General features: G+C 32.8%; 2 protein-coding genes across 4 annotated transcripts; both read left to right on the top strand.

The window, feature by feature from the left end:
* Positions 1-32: 32 nt before the first annotated feature.
* LOC106785922 (integrator complex subunit 7) lies at positions 33-4,552 on the top strand. Of its 2 annotated transcripts, XM_014746757.1 has the most exons (14): positions 33-129; positions 324-419; positions 557-876; positions 950-1,174; positions 1,255-1,504; positions 1,829-1,902; positions 1,981-2,126; positions 2,204-2,549; positions 2,614-2,873; positions 2,964-3,164; positions 3,229-3,322; positions 3,410-3,513; positions 3,592-4,087; positions 4,161-4,552. In XM_014746757.1, coding segments are annotated over exons 1-14 (2,889 nt in total). In that variant the 5' UTR covers positions 33-128; the 3' UTR covers positions 4,437-4,552. The 2 variants fall into 2 exon arrangements, with proteins under 2 accessions (XP_014602243.1, XP_014602244.1); XM_014746758.1 differs by lacking the exon at positions 33-129 and having other exon boundaries at positions 246-419.
* A 176-nt stretch (positions 4,553-4,728) lies between these two features.
* On the top strand, positions 4,729-25,602 carry LOC106785917 (lachesin-like). Of its 2 annotated transcripts, XM_014746747.1 has the most exons (10): positions 4,729-5,002; positions 17,325-17,414; positions 18,886-19,007; positions 21,076-21,261; positions 22,276-22,468; positions 23,085-23,270; positions 23,865-23,993; positions 24,075-24,194; positions 24,279-24,449; positions 24,668-25,602. In XM_014746747.1, exons 2-10 carry the CDS (start codon positions 17,330-17,332, stop codon positions 25,105-25,107), a joined length of 1,632 nt encoding a protein of 543 aa, XP_014602233.1. In that variant the 5' UTR covers positions 4,729-5,002; positions 17,325-17,329; the 3' UTR covers positions 25,108-25,602. The 2 variants fall into 2 exon arrangements, with proteins under 2 accessions (XP_014602233.1, XP_014602234.1); XM_014746748.1 differs by lacking the exon at positions 23,085-23,270 and having other exon boundaries at positions 4,731-5,002; positions 24,668-25,601.
* Positions 25,603-25,667: the final 65 nt, after the last annotated feature.

Genomic DNA, 25,667 nt, shown 5'->3' with positions numbered 1-25,667 from the left:
TATTAATTTTATTCAATTAAATTTTAAGTTATAATTAATGTGTAATGTTAACTTATAATTGATATACAAGTTTTATTTTGAAGTATTGATGTTTTAGAAATATATGTGGTGATAAAAATTTGATAAAAAGTAAGTACGCATATATATAAAGTTAATATATATATATTATATATATATAAGATATACATATGAATACGACTCCTTTTATATATATGACTATTTACTATATAAAACAGTAGTAAACATGTGGAATAGCATAGCATAAGTAGTCAAGAAGCCGGTTTAACTAAATTATTCTATAATATATTTGTTTTTATATTTAGTGAATATGATAGGAATGAGAATGAATGCTTTTAATGATTCTGGACTCGGAGAACCCGAACAAGATGCTAATAGTGCCCTTATTGAATTAGATAAAGGTTTGTATATGTACATTTCTAACCTTAAAATATATTAATTAATTTAAACCTTTTTGTATAAAAGCCAACTTGTTGAACTTAATTTTTATTTATACTGTTAGCATACAAATTAAGTAAAAAATATATTTTATGTTTAGGTTTGCGATCTAACAAAATAGGTGAACAATGCGAAGCAATAGTTCGCTTTCCTCGGTTATTTGAAAAATATCCATTTCCAATACTGATAAATTCATCTTTGCTGAAACTGGCAGAAGTATTTCGTATGGGTAGTAATTTTCTAAGAGTTTGGGTTCTTAGGGTATGTCAGCAAAGTGAAAAACATTTGGATAAAATATTAAATGTTGATGAATTTGTCAGACGTATCTATAGCGTTATTCATTCCAATGATCCGGTAGCTAGAGCTCTTACTTTACGTACTTTAGGTAGTGTAGCAGGAATTATACCTGAAAGACAACAGGTAATATTTCTGATATAATTTATTTCTTTATATCTAATTCCTTTTTTTAAATAATTATGATATTTATTTGAAGGTTCATCATAGTATAAGAAGATCTTTGGATTCTCATGATTCAGTTGAAGTAGAAGCTGCTATATATGCTGCTCAAATGTTTGCAGCGCAATCCAAATTATTTGCTGTATCAATGTGTAGCAAAATTTCGGACATGATCAGAGGTCAAGCAACGCCAGCTTCTATGAAATTACAGCTTATACCTATTCTCCAATATATGCACCATGACACGTTCACTGCATCAATGGTATTAAAAATATTTAAAAAGTTTATTTATTATATAAATATAATATGTAGATTATTAATTGAAATATGTATTTGTTAAAGGTAAATGAATTATGTATGGAACTTCTTGCCAGTTATCCTGCGGTTGAATTTGTAAGAGTAACACTGAGTGCGCTGAGCACTTTAGCTTCTGCTACATTAATAGATATTCCAGAACAAGTTGTATTACTTTTACGATATCTTCATGACGACCCTCGGTTATCTATTAAACGTCATGCTTTACATTTACTTCATACTCTTGCAAGACATGGTGCACATTTGTGGCCGCAAGGTGCTCTTAATAATTTGATTGGTTAGTATTGCCATTTTCTGCTTATTAACCCTTTGCACTCCGAATTATATTTTAATTTTGTTACCAGTAGCGCTTCCAATGCTTTAAATATTTTATTTGAAATTTACTTTAACTAAAAAATATGGCAATTTAAATATATAAAGAAAGAAACAAAATCATTTAAATTTCCGATTTATTTATATTATTATTGTATTTTGTAATTTCTAAGGTTATGATATCTTTTGAGATAAAAACTGATGTTGAGTCACACTTGACATAGAAGTGCAAAGGGTTAAAATACGTTATTACTTTTTATTTAATTTTGTAATATATTCATATTTTTAGAAAGTACTACAAAATTATTACAAGATGGTACTGGAAATACAGATCTTTTGGTTCGCACATTGGATGTAATAGAGGTAAAGTACTGTTTTTTATATAATTATTATTATATTTTTGTATATGCAAATAATAATGAAAATAATGTTTCAATACAGGTATTAAGTCAAAGTGCTATTACGTGCGATGCTAATATCGAAGAAGGTAGTCCACTTTTATCCCTTTGCGTAAATGCTTGTTATTCTCCAGATCCTTTCGTTGCTGTCAAAGCTGTAACTATATTATCAAGGGTTATATGTTATTGGTATGAAAATAAAAAGTATTACAATTTGAAGTTTAATTATAGAGTAGTGAAATTACATTAATTATCTTGATCAATAGCTATGAAGAGGGATTACCAACATTTGCCTCTGAAGATCTTGTATCCTGTTTGGAGTCATTGATTATTTTATTAGCCTTAGATGACAAACATTTACATCAACTTAAAGCTTGTCTACGTTTAACGGTAAAACTGTGCCATGCACAACCTAGTCATTGTCCTGTTTTTGTTGATGCTATTGGATCTACGCTTATTAGCACTAGCTCAGAAAATGGACAAAGTGAAAAACAAGCAGTCGCATTATGCGAAGCTTTAGGAGCAATCGGAAGTTTAGGAGAAAATATATTACTACCACTTTTGCCGGATGTATTAATAAAGCTTAAACAGACTTTGCATATGCATACAAAGGTTTGTATTTCTTGTTAATAATTATTATCTTATCGTTCCTTATTCTGTTCGCTTGTTCTTGTAGGTAATGTTATGCACATTGCTTTTCCAAATGATAGCAGGTGGATACGAATGGAATTCCGAATGTTTGAAAGCTATAGAAGATACGATAAAAAGTGTCGATGGTTGGTCTAAATATCGAATTGCAAGAGGTGCTGCTAGATACGGTCATCATATAGTTGCAACGCAAATATTCAAGAGTTTAAAGGAAGCTGTTGCATCCGAACAACTTCATTTTTGGTTATCAGGATTGGAATTAGTTACTAAAGCAGAAAGTTTTCTCATGTGAGTAATATTTTAATAACAGTGTATACCGAATATGATAATGTGAATTATTTATTTTATATTATATATTTAAATTATATATATATAAAGGGACAATATCGATGCGATGGATACCTCAAAGAAAGTGGACATTGTTGAAAAATTAAATGCTGCGATCGCGCACTATGCAAGTGCTTGTGCATCATTGAAAGCTGCTAGTACACCTTTACGTAGTCTACAATTTGCCAGTGAATATGCAAAATTGCGTTGCGAATTTTTACAAGCTGCGATACAACTTTTACATTCTTGCAGGTAAATTAAACTCCTTAATAAATTATAGTCGCTTACTATAATAACTCGTATTATTTCTTTTTAGATCTTTATGTACTGCACCGCCACCTGCTATCGCGTGCACAGTAGTTCTAGCAACAAAAGATGATCTTCAACGATACGGGCGTGTAACGTTACAGGTATATACAATTTTAAACAAAAATAATATACGAAATGTGGGATATTTAATAGGTAAATTTAATTAATTTAATTTGAACATTGTATAGCTAAGAAAATCAGTCCAAGAGTTGAAGATTTGTGCTGAAAATTATCAGAAATTGTATCAATCCGCTTTCGATGCAGATCCTGGTTCCTTAGCAAATATTAGAGCGTATCCTTTAAATGTAAATATATTAATAGAATTCTCAACTTCCTAACTAATATTTTTCTTTAACACATACTTCTACAGTTTGCAAGAAATGTGTTGTTTAATGGGAAACAGTGTAGAAAGAATTTGCGGTGGGTCAACCATATGTATGTATCAACAAAACGAAGTGAATTTTGATTTCGGCGGAACGGTAGAAATGCGTCAATTGGCTCGTTATTGTACGGAGTTGCGTCGTCTTTCACCACCATGGGTGGGTGAAGGGAAAGCAGGTGGTATCAGTCACGTAAGGGTCGGCTGTATAATATCGCAAGTTATGTTACTTGGTGCTGGAAATATGAGACTACCAATTCCGCGTTACTTCTTCCAAGCTTTGCAAGCTACTAGCGTCAAACTTTCGGTATCACCGCAACCTCGCGTACTGGGAGAACCAGTTTCCGTACCCCAGGGTAGTCAATTAGCATTAAAGGTCGAGGGTGTGCTACGACATGGTAAACGCGCATCTTTGTATCGTTCAGTCTCAGCTGTGTGCATTTCTATATCTACTACGCCTCCTTCCAAAATCAATTCGGATCAAAAAGTAAATAAAAGAAACATATTTTGTATAAAAAAAAGTTATTCCTGTTATAAATTATATCCATTTTTATACACAGGATACAAACATGAACGAGCTACATCAAACGGTAACACCACATCGCGATTTTTTCGCTTGCGAATTTTTACTATCTCTCGGAAGTGTACCGGCTTCGACTGTAGGAGGAGCAGGTACCTCAACCAATACCGGCAATTCGCAACTTGGTGGTGGTCAATACCAAGTAACAGCAAGTGCAAGTATACTAGATAAAGATGGAAACGTTTGGAAGTGCGGGCCACGTTCTACCCTTCAAGTGCGAGTGCACGAGGAACCTATGAAGAGAAAATTACCATAGTGACACTTATAGATTAATATTAATATTAATATTTAAGTAAATTATGTAATTATTAACAACTTGTATAATAATTTGTAATACGATTTTAATTATTTACGATTATATTAACTAATTGCTACAAAGGGTATTATTATTATTTCTTTTTATATTTACACTCTCCTCGTCGATAATTTAAAAAAAATCGCATGCGCGCGTTAAAGCGGCGGGAAATGCGGGCGAATACAAAAGATTGGTAACATTATAACGGTTGGATTCACGCAGAGCAGCCAGAATTCATTGTGTTGTAAGAGTAGAGAGACAAGTAGTCAGAGTCGGCGTGCGAGTAGAAGAGTAGCGTCGAGGGAGGACCATAAAAGGGAGATCGCGAGGGTGCTCGGCGCACAGTCGCGCATCGTCTGCCTTCCTGAGCGTTGCGTGTCCAATCTTGAAGAAATTGTACGTACGATCGCTCATTCTCAACTATTCGCTGAAAGGAGAGAAGCAACAATTATGTATTCCAAGATAATCGCTCCAAGATAATTATTTCCTCGATCGTATCATCGAACTTCGTCACGCGTTTGCGTGCGGTGAGTAAACGTTTTTTTTTTTTTTTAATATAAATAACTGACTTCTTTTTTTTCTATTTTTTCTTGCTTTTTTTTTTTTAATATAAATGTCTCGCATACGATTGCAATTTCATTTAAAAATTCTTATTTTTGTATTATCCGATCATAGATCGTAATCAATTTCCCGCGTATAATATATAGTATCTGTTTAATAATTAATTTATTGTAAGAGTGAAAATTTTTAAACGAATGACAATATTTTCTTTGTAAAATATATCTTTTAGATGTATAATTTATTGTATCGTTAATGAAATAGAAAAATTTGTTAAAAATGATAATTAAATATCGTTGAAAATCATTAGGTTTATACTCGACAATTAAATAACAAGTAACGATGCATTGCCCAGCTTTTAATTCCAATTTACAATTGGTTTTGTATGTATTATCAGAAAAGCCTTTATATTCCTTAGTAGAAAGATACGAGAAGACTCGTAGGGCTTAATGTACAATGACTGTACCTAGACTACTACTATAGCACTATAAGCGTTGCGGTTTAAGCTGTTCTATGTAGAATATATGCGATGCGATTTGAACTGCTCTTCCAAAGAGTAGTTGTGCCAAATGGTTCGCGAACTAATGCTCAAAATTCGAGTACTTCAAATGTTACAACGATGGTTAGACGGACGCACGTGCTTGCGTGAGCAAAAAAAGGAAAAACGATATGTGTATCAAAGGGAATTTTATTTTTTCATAGCTTTTTTTTTTCCTTTTATTTTAAATTTCTTTTTCGACAAGAATTCGTAAAGTAAAATAACGTTGAAACAGTATTTTTCGTGTAAGAATATTTTTGTTATTCCTTTTTCTTTATTTTTTTTTTTTTTTTTACTTCAATAAAATTCGTTTCGTTACCATCGCTTTTATTGGATTTGACAAAATTGAAAGGGAATAAAACAGAGTAAGATTCGGTTTCTGTTCTCATGCATAGAAAATCATATCGGCTTTTGTATATACCTACGCACAATTGCAGATATCTTATTTCTTTCTGTTCGATTGAATTGCCGAGAGGACTCGAAGGAAAAGCACCCTTATGCCATATTTACAATTCCTGCGTAACACTTTACTCGATAAAATGGATTCTTTAGGGTCCCAACAAACGAGTCAAACATTTTATTCTATCAATTATTTTATGTACATGTATAAGATATTCACAATACACTCATAATATACTCACCCACCCTTCTATACTACTATGTATATACATATATATATATATAAAGTATTCACAATTGGTATATAGTTCTCGTATGATTGATATTCAAAGCACGATAAAATCAAATCTCTGGGTATTTTAGAAAATTCAATCGATTAATCTTTTCACCGAGCTTTGTTCACGAAACGTTCAATTTTGCAACCACGCGTTATTTGCTTTTCTCGTTTGCCGTTCTTCGTTCGTCACGTTTATTGGTTATCTATCTCTCATTGTCAGTAGTATTTTGCTCTTAGCTAGTTAAATAATATTAGAAAGGATTACTTAAATAACCCATAAATGACACGAACGATCGACTAATTAAATGAGACTTTCTTTTCCTTAAATTTATCGCATTTATATCTAATCGAAACGCATAATTATTTTCCATTTGATGTTACAAACGAGAAAAGAACAAACGATTATTAAAATTTTTTCATTAAAAGTATCAAAATAGATATTTGATCGTTAAAAATTGCTTTCACGTTCGCGCATGATCATCATCCATGAAAGTTCGAATTAAGCGCGGCTAATACGTTGGCACGTTACTCTCGACGAAGAAGGGATGCGGGGGTTGTGTGAGCAAACGAATAGGTGAACTGAGAGGGTTGAAAGAGAAAGAGAAAGAGATAGAGATATATAGATAGAGAATGTGTTTGCTCGAAGCGACGAAAGTGAACGGCAGAAATAATGGACGACGGGGTTCGGTAGTAGAGTGGCTTTGCGTTTCGTACTAGGCATTTGTTTGAAAGCGACGGCAACGTGCACTGGTAATAAACATGCCGAGCCAGCGGATTGACTGATGATACCATCCACACCGTCGGATGTTATTGGTTGTTCATGGCCAACCGTGAGCAGTTAGCATCGGAACGATGCTGAATATATACACCCTCATCCTCACCCATCCCTCTTATACTATGTTTTGTGTATATATGTATAATATACTCATATATCTACGTTGAACGAACGATCATCGTTCCATCGGTTTTTTCTTATTTTCTTTTTTATCATTTTTTTTTCCGGTTATTTTTTTCTATTTTATTATTATTATTATTCAAATTGTTTGCGTAGAAGAAAGATATCACGAATATAATTGGTTATCCTATTTTCTATTCTAAAAGGGAGAGATTTTAATACCTTTGTTAAGATACAATAGCACGATGCCCAATCGTTGCGGATTTTTCAATAGACATTTTTTGCAACGGATTTACTGGTTCACAAAAGATCAGAGAGAGAGAGAGAGAGAGAGAGACAGAAAGAGAGAGGGAAGGAGGGAGGGAGGGGGCGGGACACGAATGTTTCTTTTCTTTTTCTTTCTATATTAATTTTGTAAGAAAAATTTTTTCATTAAAAATTCTCTTTTCAACTTTTTCGAAGAATTTAAAATAAAAAGGAGATAGCAAGAGTTAGCCAGAGATAGGAGAAGGCAAAAATAGAGTGCGATGAAGAAGTAGATCCCGAGGAAACGCGACGCAGAACGATTCCCTCAGGCGCGATCGTCATTATCATAATTTTTTCTCAATGTCGCCTAACGAACGCGACACCGAATGCGTAGAAGATGGGCTATGCGTGCCAAGAGAGAGAGTGTGTGTGTGCGAGAGAGAGAGAGAGAAAGAGACAAGAGCGTAGAGTAAAATAGTCGTGAACGGGTAGATGGGTGTCGAGGATGAGTTGGTTAGGTATAGGGATGGAGTGTCTGAAGGGGGTGAGATTTGGAACCGAGAGGTGGCTTCCGTATTGTATCTCTCTATGTGTATGTATGTACGTGTGTGTGTCTGTGTGCGCGCACCTCAGCCCGCGGGGTGCAACTTAATGAGCTTCCTGTGTTGGTTCCGCTTTTAGCGCGTAACTTGGCGTCCTTCTTGCACTCCTAGTTTCCAATCCTCTTCCTCTTTTCCTTTCTCTCTCTCTCTCTCTCTCTCTCTTTCTCTATTCGACCTTCTGTAGAAAGAGTCTTTCCTCTTATGGTAACTCAGCAACGATCTGCAGGCAAGCAACGACAAGGACGATTTGTGCATGCGTTTCGAACGTTTGAAAACGATCCTTCTGTACGGTCTCTGAAAAGCTTGTCAAAGCTAGACAGAAATTAGTTGATGTACGTCTCTCTGACGTCAAGGTTCTCTCTTTCCTATTCGACCTATGCTTAAGTTTATATGCTCGAACTATGTTACTGTAATAGTTGCACTCGATGAGAATCCCAGTACACAGAGAGAGAATAGAGAGAGAGAGAGTTTTAATTGTGAATCTGTACAAGAGATTAGGAGAGAGAGATAGATAGAGATGAAAGAAAATTTAAAGATCATCTATCCTGATAACTCGTTCAAATCGAAGAAAGTAAAGATAAACGAAAGAAGAAATACGAAGAAATGCGTGCCTTTTCTCAGAAAAGAAAGTGAGAAGAAAGTGAGAAGAAAATACGAAGAAAAGGCGAACGAAGGAAGGGCTTTTAGGATTTCAAAGGAAGAAAAGAAAGAAAGAATGAAAGAAAGAAAGAAAGAAAGCGAGAAAGGCCGCGCTCATTAAACTTTATTAATTACACCGGAGTGTTCTCCTTGGCACCGAGGGCATGCTGTCTTTTTATTTCGTTTCTAATTCCAAGAGAGCAAGTTTTCATCGACTCGTTTTCGTCGACGACGACGACGACGATGCTCAGGCACGATTTCATCGGTTCGTATTTCCGTTGGATCATATGACACACATACACTGCACACCTATATATACATTTACGTAGACCCGTGTACATTGAGACACGGATGGACACACTCGCATACAATACGATCGCATACTTCACGTCCTGAATCTCTCGACACTGCTTTTCACCGAGTGACGAAACGAGGATTTTGTGGTCTTGTTGAGTACTCCCTAGCAATGTGCTAAGTTATCCTCGTTTAAGCCTCTTTACGAATCTATCCTCTTCTCTTTTTTCTTTCACTTTTTCATCATCATCATCATCATCATTATCATCCGCTTTATCTATCTTTTAACATTTCGATACTGTTCTTATTTACTATTCTCTTTTGTTTTCCATCTTTCAATCTCTATTCTCTTCTATCCTCTTCTTTCTATTCTCTATTCTTCAACCACTTTCGACAATTGACCTGATTATTTCTTAATTGTTATTTATTGGGTCAATATTTCTTAAAATTTTGACTAATCATTTTTACTTAACAAAATATACTGACCATATAAATAGCAGCGTTACTTCTCCATCATTTGATTCCTAATCGTCGTATATCCCTGCTCCATCAGGATTAACTATTACTGCCAAGGATTCTTGTTACCGACTGTTTCGATAACGTGTATCGTCGATTAGAACAAGCCATTCCTACAAACCCCAACTATACCATGACCAAGCTAATTGGATTATACAATAGTCAAACTGATACACTAATTCCTACATCGGTATTATTTTTAATCTTATATTCGATTCATTAAAAATAATACAAAAATTAGATTTTTGAGCCCATATTGTTAAATCGTTCGAGAAATCATTCAGTTATTTTACGAGATCATACACGGACATTAATCAAGATCATAAATATTTTATCCTTTTCTTCTTTCCCTTTCATTTTAGACAAGATTTCGACCAATTTAATATTTGATTTGATAGCAGATTTATGGAGATTCTTCGAACTCCAATATTTACTCTTACGAATATCTGGACGATCAATGGCTGCTGTCGAAAAATCACGTCGGGATATATTTCTAGATAGATAAATATTTAATGATCTTGACGGGGGGGAAAAAAAACAAAGGAAGAATTTGATTTCGGTAAACTGAGATACAAATGTGTTTGATTATTCTAAACAACTCGACATCTTCCCCTTTGCGAAAGATCTTTGAAATCTTTGAAATACCATTCGTCGTAACGATTTATGAATTTATGAATATTATTATGAAGTACTTTTGGGTTTTAAAAATTCACGTCCACGTCCCCTCATACCCCTCTCTCTTTCACCCTGTTTCTCTCTCTCTCTCTCTCTCTCTCTCTCTTTAATTTTCTGTATTTATTAAATACGATGAGAAAAGAGATGTTTCGAAGGAACCAACAACGAAAGAAGGAATAAATGTAAGAAAGGATCAACTACTATAATACTACTACTACTACTATAGCTATTACTGGTTAAAGAGTAACCTCAAGCGTTCCCGTTTGATCGTTGTGCCAACTTTACAGACAGTTTCAACCACAATCCTTAAGTTTCATCGTAGGTCGAACGAGTCGAGAAGCGAATCCTAACTGTGGTCATTACTTCTGTCAGAATACATCCATCGGTCATCGAGCATTCTATCGTTATTTTACCAAACTCATTTTACTCTTCTTCTTCCTTCTTCTTCTTCTTCTTCTCCTCCTTCTTCTTCGTCGTCTCGTGTTTCGTGGTTTAAGAGACGTATAGAAATGGATGATACTTCTTCGAGATTTGACGCCAACGACAGAACTCCTACAAGTTTCAGTTCGTCAAACTTTACTTCCTCAGGATTCCAAGTGTAGAAGAAGAGAGGGTGAGAGAAAAGGGGAGGAGAGGGAACAGATTGTGGGATGCACGTCTTTTCAATTAATTTCTATCTACTTGAAAACACAATTTGATATCGAAGATTTTGGTAATCTTAGAATTTTGTGAATAGTTAGTTTTAATTAAAACAAAGAAAACTTGTTTCACTGGATATGTTTATTATTGTATAGCTAAATATATAACAAGGATAGTTTTGTATTTTGTATTTCGTAAAACAATATTTGGTAATTTATATCTAAATAAAAATAAATTTTCTATATCTTGGTATTATTATTATATATTTGGAAAAAAAAACAATTTTTAATATTTTATTAACTAGTAGTTATATATATATAGCAGGTAGTATTTAATATTTAATAAAAATTTTGAGACAGTAATCACATTGATCAAGTTAATATTCGGTTATCAAAATAATTGGATATAAATGATACAAAGGATATACCTAAATCAAAAGCATTATTATATATTTCCTGATTTGTGTTTATAATCTTTCTCTCTCTCTCTCTCTTTCTATTTTTATTTCGGATGTTGGACACACAACTACATCGAAAGAATTTAGAAAAGATCCATTCACAAAGTATTTCCATTACGAATTAGTCTCGAAAGCTTCCTCCCCTAGGAGAAGAAGCTTTCTCCACATAGAACTCGACGGAAAGTGACTTCTACAGAAGTTACGATGCCTCGACATTCATTTCTCGTTTCTACTTTGAATTCTCTCCGTCGAATTTTTCTCCCTTCCCCTTTTTTTTTCTTCTTTTACTTCTACTTTCTACTTCTACTTCTACTTCCTCTTCTTCTTCTTTTTATTTTTTTAATTTCTTGACGTTACGAGACGATTAAAGTCGCGTAAAACGTTATGTTTCCACACTTTGGTAGCATAAGTAATTGCGTTTCGATTAAAAGTTCTAGAAAGGGAGAAAAAGAGAGAGAGAGAGAGAGAGAGAAAGAGAGAGAAAGCACATGATAAGATGAATTCCATCCGAACTCTGGAAAGTCGTTACTTTTATCAGTTACTGACTTTCGGCTCATCGATAGTCAATCGTTATTTCGCCGCACTCTCCACTACGTTAACGAGAAACGTATAGACCACCCTTAACGTAATACGAGAGAGAGTGAGAGAGAGAGAGAGGAGAAAAAAAGAGAGAGGGTTGGAAAACGGAAGGGCGATAAGAACGAACGGCCGAGAGCGTGTTTGCACTTTCCGAGATCACTCGAAGCGTATATACGAATGAATATATATATGTATGTATGTATGTATGTATGTATGTATGTATAGAATGAAGGAAAAAGTTCTTTTTCGAAGAGTGAAATTTTACGAGTACTAAAAACTTTTTTTTTCTCTCTTTATAGATATATATATCTTTCTTTTTCTAACTATCTATATATTTTTTTTGTTCTTTGCATCGGTTGGTTAAACGATACGTAACGGAACGTCATTTTTGATGGAAGAACAGAAAAATCGAATACTCTTGTTACTTTCCTACTTTACCTCTTTCTCATTTTCTTTCATTTTTATTTCAACAAAGTTACCGTGCGATAAAATTATGATAGATCGATGGATAACGCGTCTATCTTTAAAACGAATCGGACTATAAGTTTGAACAACATGTTGCACTTATTGTAAGAATTTTCAAGAGAAAAACAAATCTGAGTTTTCTTGAATATTTTATTAATACTCGTTCATACGCATATGATGTATTATATGTGTATCTATTCATTTATGATTGTTATTTTTTAATAATTTTTTTGGCCAGTTTTATAAATAAATGATCAGTATTTAAATATTGTGGTTAAATAAAAATACATATTTTGTATTAATATGTAACCTAACGCAATCCTAAACAACCTGTTCTCATTATAAATATTAATCATCTCTATTTATAAAATACTAATAAATTATTATAATTAACAAAAAATATTCATACACTCAAAATATTTATTTTACAAAATACTGATCAAATAAATAAAAGCATATATTATATTATATGTATATATATATATACATGTGTGTATGTGTATGTTTATTAAATTTATTGGTACAATAGAATATAATCCTTCGATTGAAACGACAAAGAAGATATAAGATGCTCCTTGAAAGACACACTACGGCACGTATTAAAGGTAGATCAGTGATCAAAGGAAACTTGAATGCCTATGGGTTGTATGGTATTTAGCTAGTGGCGTACCAAACGCGTGCCGCATAAACTACACTAATCGGACCTTCTGATAACGCGACATACAATATACATACATAGATGACATCCATCAAAGTACTCCTTGAACTCGATTTCGAGTTCGATTCGGTTTGTGTTCTATGGTGTGTAATGTCGAGTATCGTTACCGTTTCGTCTGCTTTGAGAGAATTCTGTCCTCTATTGTATATCCTATATCTACATCGTCTAGAGTAGAAAAAAGTTTTTTGTTTTTTCACTAAATTCGTAATATCTAATTACAAGAGAAAAAGAGAGAGAGAGAGAGAGAGTTAAAAATCATAAACAATTTTTTGTTCCTGTATAACAAACGATATCTTTCGGAGATTTTGAATAAAATTTCCAAATCTTGGGGAGTAGAGACGTTTTTATTCAAACGCAAAAACAACGTAAGACTCTCATGGAGTTAATCCACCAAGAGGATTAGCCAAATGTAAAGTAGGTGTTGAACGATTCTACGAGTACTTACTTATGTATACACCATATTCCTTTTCTTTCTCATAGTTTGGCAAAAGTCCCAAGGTGAAAGTGTCGTACTTTGATAAGCGGGAAATATCTTTTGGGCTTGGAAATGTTAGGGCGTGAGAAAAAAAAGTAAGAGAAGAACAACAAAATTACAAGCAGAGGGTAAAATAAAGAAAATTCGTAAATAATAGCAACGAGTAAGTAAGCAAGCAAGGAAGGAAGGCAGGAAGACTTGATAAAATGAACGGATAGATGATGCCACCGAGTAACTTTTATTTCCTCTCAAGCATTCGAGAAGTCAGAATAGGAGAAAGAAGAAAAAGGAAAGACTTTGGGAAGATCGCGAGTGATCCAAGGAAAAAGAGCTTCGTACCGAGTAAGGGGTACCTTCCAACCCCCTTCTTCGAATCTCGTTCGTACGAGTGAGAGAGAAAGAAAATAGAACCAAACTTACTTTCTATCTTTTAACCACCCTCTACCACCCTTCCTTCCTCCCTTCCTCTCTTCCTCCCTTCTTCCCTTCTCTTTCTCTTCCATCTTCTTTGCCTTCTACTTAGAGTCTTCACGCTGTTAGAGCTGCACTCTACCTTTTCGATGTACCTTTGGTTAAGCTCCAACGTTTAAGACTCTCAGAGTCTTTTTGTAAATTCACTCTTGGGCTGTTGCTGCTGCTGCTACTACTGCTACTACTACCTGCTGTTATATATAATACTTTCTACGAATGGAATAGAACTCCGCCTTCGTTTAAAATATTATTTTCTTTTTCTTTTTTATGCTATCTTTCCGTTAAGTTCGAAGTTTACTTTTACAGTTCTTTGTATCCTTTCAGTTTGAAATTTGGTTCTAAAATGAATATTGTATTCGTTATTTGTTTATGTTTGTGTTAATTTATTTATGCATTTTGGTATTGTGGTATAAATGTGTGTTTTTTTTTATAGTAATATTTATTTATTTTTTAAGGTGGTATTTTCATTGAATATAAGAAAATTTGATAAAATAGTTATAATTATCTCACATATATTTTGATTATTATTTATATAATTAATAAAAAAATTAATAAATATATTAATTAAAATATGCCAACACAAGTACGGCCCTTTTTTTTCTAGGTATTAATTTATTTTTTTTTCTTTTTCTAATATTTCAAGCATATTTCTTATGGGAATCAGTAGACGCGGTCTTCTAGAATGATTAAATGAAATTATAATTTGCAAGAATCGGTATGGTACACAAGCGTATTTTGATTGAAAGGAACCTTCAGTAAACCAACCACGTTTGGCAATTTTCAAGGCACCAGTGCCTAACAGAACGTTTCATTTGAAGAGGGAGATACATTCATGGAAGCAGCAACGTGTACATATCTACGATTCGTGTTGCCACAATGTACATATGTACATAAGGGTGTACCACCGTCCACTCTCTTATGCTTTGAAAATGATTCAGTTAACAAAAGTTTAGTTTAATCAAATTAAATTATTTTACGAATAATCATTTTTAATCAATCAAATATTACAAATTTATATATGATATATATTTGTGTTTATGTTAGTATACAAAATTATTAATTTCATATTAATTTACAGTTTTTTAATTTGTTAAATTTTTATTTACTTATCAAACTGTATCACACACACACACATATATATACGTATCTTAACAAAGGTATTAATTATCAATTGAAACATTATACCTACTCATGAATTCTATCCACACACACGTAAACATTAATGTTGGATTGGACAAATTGGTATATCTCTACGAGCCGGAATATAATTTAAAAATAAAAACAGTGAGAAAATGAGATTCGATTTTCTATTCATTTTTCATTCGCTAAAAAGAAAGAGAGAGAGAGAGAGAGAGAGAGGGAGAGAGAGAGTGTCATTGCAATTTCTCTTACGATACAAGCACGGTACACAAAGGAGACATAAGCTTAACTAAAAAAGGTGACAGCTATTTTTACTCGGTTCTTCGTCGTCCAAGGAGCAATTACCTTGTTGTCCAAACAGGACATCTTTTTTATGCTTATACACCATAGCTCTTGAAAACATCTCGGAGTAGAGTTGTGGTGAGATTTCTTGTAAACGTTTATTTTCATTTTTATTTTTATTTAATTTTTTTTTTTTCATATTCACATTTTTACGAGAACGTTCAACCAACAAAGTAATTTGATCTACTTCTTACAAGGCCTCCGACGAGAAATGATCGGTAAACTTGCTTGGAATTTAACCAATCTTTTTTGATTGATACCTAAGTGTAATGTTCCATAAAAGAAAAAGAGAGAGAGAGAAAGAGGTAAAAATGTGCATATTAAATTTCATTTCTTATACTTTTTTTTTTTTATAGAAAAAATAACAATAAAAATATTAAAGTATTCAACGAATTTTGATTAAAGTGTAATATAAAAATGAAACAAAACCACCCCTATACTTTTTTGTATCAATATTTCGTGAAATAAATGATCAATCTATATGAATATTTTGTTCAAAATAGAAATTATTATTTGTTAATATTTATAAGATAAATGATCAGTATTTATAATAGTGATTATATATTGATGCAAGATACATAGTTACTCATATTTTATTATAAATAATGATTATTCATTAAACGTACACTTATTCAATAAATATTAAGCTAACAATAACGAAGAAAGAAACAAGAAAAAAAAGAAACAAGAAAAAAAGGAAAAGTGAAATAAGACGAATTGAAGAAATTCCACGACAAATTTCGTGTTCTCGCGTTTAGATTAAACACACGTAAGCGAGAATAGAATTTCGGTTAGGAGCAAAAGGAAACGTTAACTTCGTCGAAGTCACATAAAAGGGGTAAAGTGCGCAGAATAAGAGCAAAGGCGCGAGTAAAATTTTCATTCGACTGTTTCTTTGGTTCTCTCTCTCTCTCTCTTTTTCTCTCTATCTCTCTCTCTCTCTCTTTCACATTGGTGGGCAGCAAGCAACGAACGTTCACAGCATTTGCACGCAAGTGAATGTGAATGTCTCGATAGAAGTGTGCGTAGTCGAAGAGAAGAGAAGAGAAGAGAAGAGAAGAGAAGAGGAGTAGGGTGGATGGGGTAGTTGGTTGGTTGGTTGGTTGGTGGGTGACTGGCTGGGTGCTTGGTTGAAGGGGTAGGAATAGCTACCATTCGAGTATTATTGCGGTGCTGGTTGGTAAGGGACTGAGGAAGTCACGGGGTTGAGGATGGCAAAGGGTAGGATATATCAACGGTTGGCGTTTATGTGGCGACCAACTGTCGAGTTAATATTCACGCGATTCGAAGCTGACCCCCTCTCCCCTTCTTCTCCCTCTTTTCGGTCTTTCTCTATCTCTCAGACTCACTCATTCACACGCTCACTTTTACTTAGGGAGGGAAGTCACGTTGACAACGTAGACCAATTCCTGATTTTAATTTTCCTCTCTCTCTCTCTCTCTTTCTTTCTAAAACTAATTTTCAATATTTTTTATGATCCATCCGTAAGTTTTAACAATTGCCAAATATTATCATAATTTTTTTTTTTTTTTGAAATATCACATTAATTCATTAAGAATAGAATTTTTAATTTATGTAATAAGAAAGACCCTAATTGTTATTAAATATTATTTACCTTACGATAAAACTGGCATTATTTTATGATTAAGAAATTTCATTTAAATCGTATATTTATCTTTGTGTCTCGCGTGGAACAATGATACACAATAATTAATCTTATCATTTCCAAATATATATATATATATGTCATTAATTTAATAATAATTTATATAATATATATTTTTAAAAATTGTTTATAAAAATGACAAATTATATTTAGATTTTCTATATAATTGATGAAAAACAAAGAGAGGGATAAAATGTAACGAAAAATATTATATTTATTTTGGTATCTCTGAAGATGAATTACTTGTATTGTTTACAGCACGTATGGCGCATGGCCCACCCTATGGCATGGCATCGCGGGACCTCGTTACTTGCTTCCTTCTCACAGCGTTCCTTTACTCTAGTTTCGGTAAGAGACAAATGATACGTAGTAGATATACCAAAGCCGCAAACTTGCTTTACTCTCTGTGCCCCTTATTTATACGATCCTTCCTCTAGTTTTTTACTCTCTCTCTCTCTCTCTCTTTCTTTCTTTCTTAGTGAAAATAAGGTAAGCAAAAGTTAAAGGGTATGGTAGGAAACCTAGCGGAGGGTTTTTCTTTGTATGCCTTGAGATGACAGAAACAAATCTGACTGTCCACGCTTCTATCCTTCTCTCTCTCTCTTTCTAACTGTATTTTCTCTTTGCTTGTTCCACTTTTAAAATAAATCGAACGAAATCTTCTCAAAGGTACTATCGCGAGGAAAAGTTTTTCGAGTTTCCGTTGAAGTACAACCGATGCACCTAAGTCGATAAGTTCTGGAAATTACATAAAAAAAAAAAAGAAAACAAAAACAAAGAAAAAACAACATAAAAAAAAAATAAAAATAAAAAGCCCGAGGAAGGAAAAAAAAGAAAGGAAAGAAAGTAATGAGAAATAAAAAAAAATAAAGAAAAGAGAAAGAATTAAAGTTATGATTCTTTTTTTTTCCCCCCCACCCCTCTCATCAACTAAAATCGAGATTGGAGGATAGGTTAGGTGTAATCGATACTTTAAACTTTGATAACTTTTCAAAAGGTACAAGAAGTATATCCTTGACTATTTAATCGATCCCCGGGCAACTCACCGATCCAACTAATGTAAGACAATACAAGTTCGATTTTTGTATATTGACTACCCACCACAAAGAACCAATCGATTTTCTTTCTTCTTAAACTAATAACAAAGTAGATGCTACAAGGAATACATTAGCAAGTTCCTCTTTCCAAGTAATTTAACAATGAGCGATGAAATTATTCAACGTGTTCAATTAATTAATTATATTTCGAATAAGACACTCCCACCTTCCTATCCCATTCTTTCTTTCCCTTAAGTCGTCCACCCTTTAACCAAGTTTATAAGAAAGGGTTGAAAAGTAGAAGAGAAAGAGAAAGTAAGCCCCATGATGGATATTTAACGAAGGGTATTAAATACACTGGCACGTGTGACATATCAGATTAAATTAAAACGATGACGCATGCTGAGAAGTAGGCTCGAATTGCGAAACGTGTAACTAATTAATATCGCGTGCATTTTTAATCGAAAGATTTTATTTTTTATATTCTATTCTTGTTTTTTCTTTCTATTTCTTTATACGTTTCTTACGTTAATGTTAATTTAACAACACTGACATGAGATAGTCAAATTTTGTATTATATTAATACGATTTATATAGATGAGGTATTTATATTAATATTATAATTATGGAATATATATTGTCAATAATAATAATAATTTTCTTGTTAAAATATAAAATATATGAGTAAAATTTGAAGAACATTAGAGTTGGGTATCTAATAAGATAGAAAGATAAAACGTTAAGCTCGATATCTAATCCTAATAGTTAATCGCATGATGCAGGTCAAACTTTGCCAAGGTTGGATCTACGGCCGCAGTTTCTGGCACCTTTGGAGAATCATACGGTCACTCAGGGCCGTGACGTCTCCTTCACCTGCGTCGTTAATCATCTTCAATCTTACAAGGTAATTGCATCTAGGTGTAGGTTTAATTAGTTAGTCGATTAAGGCCGGCGAGGCCTAAATCGTATAAGTGCTGGCCTAAATCGTGTTTCCGTAAATACACGACGTGCTTCAGACTGATCGCGCATTATCCATAATAGCTATTCACATTCATTCACACACACAGATCATGTACTGTATATGTATAGTAGATACTGTAACATTAAATGGATGGACAGTTTTCATGCTCGCTGAACATGTAAAAAAACAGAATGTGTGAGAGGGAAAGATATGAAAAATAATACATTTATTTGCGATTTGGATAATTTATACGTGGAATGGATTGAAAAATTTTGATAGGCTCCAATATATATATATATATTCTATCGAAATAAATACAAAATTTGTAGCTTAAAATTATTTACTATTTCAATATTATTTAGATATAATAATATGTGCGTTATCTTGGTCACGTTATAATATTAAAACTTAACTGAACTTTTTAAGTGATATTTTTGTTTTTTTTTTGTTTTCATTTATACCGAGCTGATACATATAAATCAATATGCATTCATCAAAATGCAAAATAAAATTGGTAATACATATGTGCTATATTTAAATGGTTATATAAAAATGAAGCAAAGTCGAAAAGAAGCTCGGAAAAGTAATTCACTTTGAAGAAGAAGTCCGAGTTTGATTGCATGTTCGAATCAACAATTGATTCTCAAAGTGTACGCGATCGCAAAAGGAGTAGTAAATACATGATAAAGTACATAGAAATTGAAGAAAAGTCGTGGCCAAACTGTATGTACCGCTATCGAAAGAATGTGAAGAATACGGGATTGGGAGGTTAAAAAGAAGATTTGAAAGAAAAGACATAAATCAGAGCAACTAATATTTAATAAGATCTCAAAATACAAGTTGGAATGCACTTCATTTTTCACGAACGATTTAAATTTTCTTTTTCCATTTATTATATTTTTATGTACGATACTAAATCTTGTTTTCATATGAAAGATGGAATTTCCGATCACATCGTATTAATTATTAATTATGTGTGTATTTTTAACTTTGATTTAAATAATATTTTTTATTTTGTAAATTAATATCGTCGTCTGTCACGTCTATTAAAAATTCTCTTTTGTTATATTATATATAATAAAAAGAAAAGTAAGGGGAAAGGACGTTAGAACTTATAACGAGATAGAATTTTATATCAATTGGATTTATTAAAAATTTATAAGATTCCGACTTTCTTTAAAGTGTTTCCGAAGTTTTATCGAAGTGAGGATATATTAATAAATTGATATCAGTATCGAGAAGAACTAAGAAGATTTACGTTCATGTGAACAAAATTGTTGATATCTTTATATATGCACATATAAATATATATATGTATTCTTTCGTGCCTTTTTTTTTCGAGAAGAAAATTTCTAACTAAAAAATGATCTTTCGTTTACACCGTGATGTATATATATGTATTTATATATATATAGGTATATGTTATATATATATACATTATAATATAATATAAATAATTATTTTGACAAAGTTGTATATAAGTATTATTTCAAAAATATCAATGTGCAACACTTTTAACGAGAACCTTGACGCCATATTTCAAGACTAACGTGTTAAAACGAAGAGTTCGCAGTTACTTCCGTTTCTTGTTTTTTGTTTTCGTTTAAAAAACAACAAAAAAAAAAAAGAGAACTCCAGCTAGCGTTGGATCCCATATTTCTAGCGTTTGCTAATTGTAAGTAGAAGCTAAAAACCGTGGTGATTGTTCACTTTCCCCCTCTCTCTCTCTTTCTCTCCCTCTCTATTCGCCTCCCTTTTTTAACCATTCGGTTTTTAGCTGCAGTACGCGGCACGCTTTGCACCATTTATCCTGAATGACTCTCGTTACGAATGGTACGAAGTAACGAGTCATACAATTTGCTTTTCGTTCGAGTGTTTTAAGGGAAGAGAGTTTGCTTAAAAAAATAATGTATGACCTCTATTCCTATTACATGTATAATGTATATATTGTATTAGGATTAACATATATACACAATTAATGTTAATTTGCATAATTTCTTTTATTAAACAGATTGCCTGGATAAAATCAGATTCGAGAGCCATACTAGCTATTCATACTCACATGGTTGCTCATAACCCACGACTTTCGGTCACCCATAACGGACACAATACCTGGAAGCTTCATATTAGCAACGTTCAACCTAACGATTCTGGAACTTACATGTGTCAGATTAATACGGACCCCATGAATAGTCAGGTTAGTGAAATCAATAAAAAGAATAAAAAAAAAAATAGAAAGAAAAGAAAAGGAACACACTGAAACAATTGAAAATATTAAATATACTTTTATCTTTGGATTAAACAAAGATCATAAGCGGTGTTTTCTCATCGTATATTCTCGCTTTCAACTATTATTGTTTTCGGAACTTCGACTAGAATATGCTTGTCCGAGAATGTAAGCGAGATAATATTTATATAGCATGTTATGCCTCGATGTACAATATTTTCTTTAAACAAGTTCTAAGAGACAGATAAGACAGTTGGGATTGAATAAATTTAAAAAAAAAACTAAGAACTATCATGTTATATTTCTCTACGAAAAGTATATTAAATATTTCGTTCTCGATCGGTGTACTCAGAAACAAGATAAAAAAAGAGGAAGAAAATCTTTTCTTTTTAAGGATAATGTAAACCATTAAGGATCTATTGGATTGATCAATAATAATTGTCGAAATTTTTAATATAAAACAAAAATACCGATGATGTTTTTTTCGAATAAAATATATTTATTTCAATATAAGAGATATTTAAAAATTTTTCAAATAAAAACAAAAATACTACAGTGCTATTTATTGCATATAAAGTAAAGTTAATATTTTTTATAATTAAACAAAAAAAATATTATAATAATCTTATTAAACATAACTTACAGATTCATAAAAATTTCAATATTACTTATTAGTCAATCGAATAATATTTGTAAGAAATTCATAAGAAAAATCTATCTCTCACTCAAACTAGGTCCCTTAGCGGTCCTATTATTTGCATTCAAATATCGCTCGACTCAATGCTTTCTCTCGTACTCTAAAACCGAGCTTAATGATAAATCTCGGCCATGCAATCGCAATAGTCGAATATGAATAGGACGTATGTAATAAATATACATATATGGGTAAGGCAAAGAAGTAGGGTGGTTGATAGTAGTAGACCCTTTACTAACCATTGCATCAATAGTAGTAGTATGTGTTAGTCAGTAACAAATGTTACACAGACGGGCTACATGAAAGTAGTGATACCACCTGATATCATGGATCTCGACGAATCGGCTGACCTTTTAACGACTAAGGAAAGCGACGATCTACGATTACGATGTCGTGCTACAGGGACACCAAAACCTATGGTCATCTGGCGAAGAGAGGATGGACGAGAAATTACTCTTAGGAGTGAGTTAGGTGTTAAACGAGGTATTATCTTATATTCCTTTTATCCATTACAATGTATGTATCTATATAATAAACATATAGATAATGTATGTTGATTATAAAGGTACATAAAACGGTTTAAAAGGCTGATCAAATTCACTGATAGAGACAAACAGAATGTTAACGCATTGTTCCAAGAACTATGTTATATATAATTCGATTAAAATCGTTAATACATTATCAACCTACCGATAACGAATTAAGTGAATATACGCCTATTATAGATGTAATTTAATTATAGATTTATTGTATTATCGGATTGGTATTTATTGTTGCATAAGAATATTGTGAAATAAAATAAATATGGTAATATATGAATTTTCGTTTATAGGTTGAGAGTGTGTTAATATATTAAAAAATTTGAAGAAAATTACGTTTAAGTAATATTTATATTGAAGTTATATATATATATGCATATAGGTAAATTGTATATTCGTAACAAAGATTAACAATGTGTTAATATACGTTCATTTGGAGATCAATCAATGTTTGAAAAATCCATTGAATGTTTTTATCATTTATTTCTTTTGAACGATACCGTCGTCCGTCCTTTGTACGATGAAAATTTTCTATTCGGTTTTGATCAAACCGAATGAAGGAAGGGTGAGGAGGAAGGGTGAAGAGAGAAGCCAACGACGTGATAGATTTGCGACGACAATATATTTTCCATGTAGTCATCATCGTCGAGACTTTTTCGTAGTAACGATGAAAAGGCCGAACACTCCGTTACGTAGATTCAACGATGTCCCGCGGAAAAGCAACCATCCGATTAGCCTTTCTAACAGTGAGTGATGGATGTTGACTTTACATATATTTCCTCTCTACCAAGCCCATCGACTCTTCGTCTATCCGATTGCAATATTCAGTGTGTACATTGCGTCGCGAGAGTGTATACCAGCCACCGGTATCTCCATCGTACCAGCAATTCCGCGATTTTCCTTTTAAAATCTATCGACAGTAGCGTGTAATGTCTTTATTAGTTTGTACATCCTACCTAAGTGCTTTTAAACCGTTCTTTTTTTTTCTTTTCTCAATTTTCACCTGAACAAGAATATTGATCCTCTCTATATCTATGCTTCAATCAATTTATTACCTTTAATCTGATCAGTCATATTAGTTTTATAACACTACTTTTTTTTTTTATTTCTATTTACTTGTTCCAATATTTTCTTAAATTAATATTATGTTATTAATATTATGCATTTAATTATAATTTGTCTTATATTATTACAAATACTGATCTAATAAATATCAATATTTTTCGTTTCTTTTTTATTTTTTTCTTTTTTCGTGACATTTCATTTTCCACCCTCATAAAATTAAAAATCATCTCCGGAGGGCTCTTAAAAATAAAATAAAATAAAATTTCATTTTAAAGTACAATTCTACGAGGGTGAACAACTGCATCTAACAGGGATTTTACGACAGGAGATGGGCTCGTATTTGTGCATAGCATCGAACGGTGTACCACCAACAGTTAGTAAAAGATATCACGTCAACGTTCGATGTAAGTTATAAACAAGAACAAACTTCTTAGTAGATTAAAATGAAAGCTATACGATTAATAGGAAAGTTCATTTACTTACAGTTAAGCCTTTGATCAAAGTAACGAATCAGTTGGTAGCTGCTCCGACGAATAGCAATGTCGTTTTACAGTGTTACGTTGAATCCTCTCCTAGAGCTTCGAACACATGGTACAAGGACAACGGTGAGTTTTCATCAGAAATAATAATCGCAATTCATCTGTAAAAAAAAAAGAAAAAATGAAAAAAAGTGAAAATTATTTTGATAGGAATAAAAGTTTTGACGAACGACAAGCACAACGTATCGGAGTTCACGATCAACGAATACGCGTATCAATTAAATCTGACGATCAAACATTTAACTAGAAACGATTTCGGTAGTTATATTTGTTCAGCGGAAAATCCATACGGGAAGGCAGAGGGTACTATAAGACTTCAAGGTAAAATAACACAAATTCATTTCCATTTTTAACAAGCGGATATTCATGAGAAGGTTGGTCCTATAAATTTTTGGGATAGATTAGCGATCTAAAACAATTGTTCAGATTGAAATTTTGATTCGGATAACCCCAAAGGTCCAACTACTTTTCACGAATACACATATGTATTCTTAGAAAGAAAGTGAAGGAAGAGAAAATTTTCCATAAAACGGTTACAGAGTTGCATCTGTCGAGGACGACAGCACCGACAATTCGCAATACCGAATCCGTCGAGAGGCAAAAGTGGGGAAAGCTAACAGAGAGGAGGAGTCACAGCAAGAAGTATTCCTCCTATGCGTTAGAACGAGATGAAGGTAGTACGAATTCGACGCAGAGAAATGTTGGAAGTTGGACGCAGACCACGCCGATCTCAAGAAGAAATAACTCCAACTCTCTGCCAAGTATCGTCCTAGCGAAGAATTCTAAAGTTTCATCCTCTTCGTCCTCATCTTCCTCCTCCTCCTCCTCTTATCCAGCACCAGCACCTGCGCCCGCACATTCAGCACCGACCCAACTGGACGCACAGAATGATGCTGCGAGCACGCGTTACTTTAGATCGATTCATCAACTTCATCTGACGATCGTTGTTCTACTCTTTGTTATTACGTCATCTTATTGAATAATCTCTAGATTCCTCATATCTCGATTTTTTTTCTTTTCTTTTTTTTTTAAATTGCAACATCCAACATCTTTGTAATTTATAGAGAAATCAAACGGATTTCTTTACCCCATCTTTTCCATTTTTTGTTCTTTCTTAGACAAAACATTAGCGCACGGAAGTAAAAAATTCGTGTTGTGGTGTAAATAAAAACTCCTTCCTCCCCTTAAAAATAAAAAAAAGGAGAACATTTTTATGACAATAAGGATACCTACAACGTATGACCATTGTTGTTTTACGGTAGAGAAATCTTTCCTTCGTTTTGATACAAAATTCTTGATACTCTAAAAAATTGGGAAAACAAAGATTATTCTCTTTTTCTTTAAAATCAGATATTAAATGGAGAATTAATGATACATAAGGACCGAAATTGTTTTCGGTTTGCCCAAGATTAAATTATATTCACTTCAATGTATATACGCATGACAATAAATGTTGTTTGTATTATAAAGAACAAAATAATTTATACAAATTCTTCCCTTTTTTTATAAAAAGAAAAAAGAAAAATACAAATTCAAATA

The sequence above is a fragment of the Polistes canadensis genome, unplaced genomic scaffold (assembly GCF_001313835.1).
Source record: "Polistes canadensis isolate GaletaPanama2010 unplaced genomic scaffold, ASM131383v1 scaffold_59, whole genome shotgun sequence".
Lineage (NCBI taxonomy): Eukaryota > Metazoa > Arthropoda > Insecta > Hymenoptera > Vespidae > Polistes > Polistes canadensis.
The sequence above is the reverse complement of the archived record's forward strand: the minus strand, read 5'-3'. Positions and strand labels throughout refer to the sequence as shown.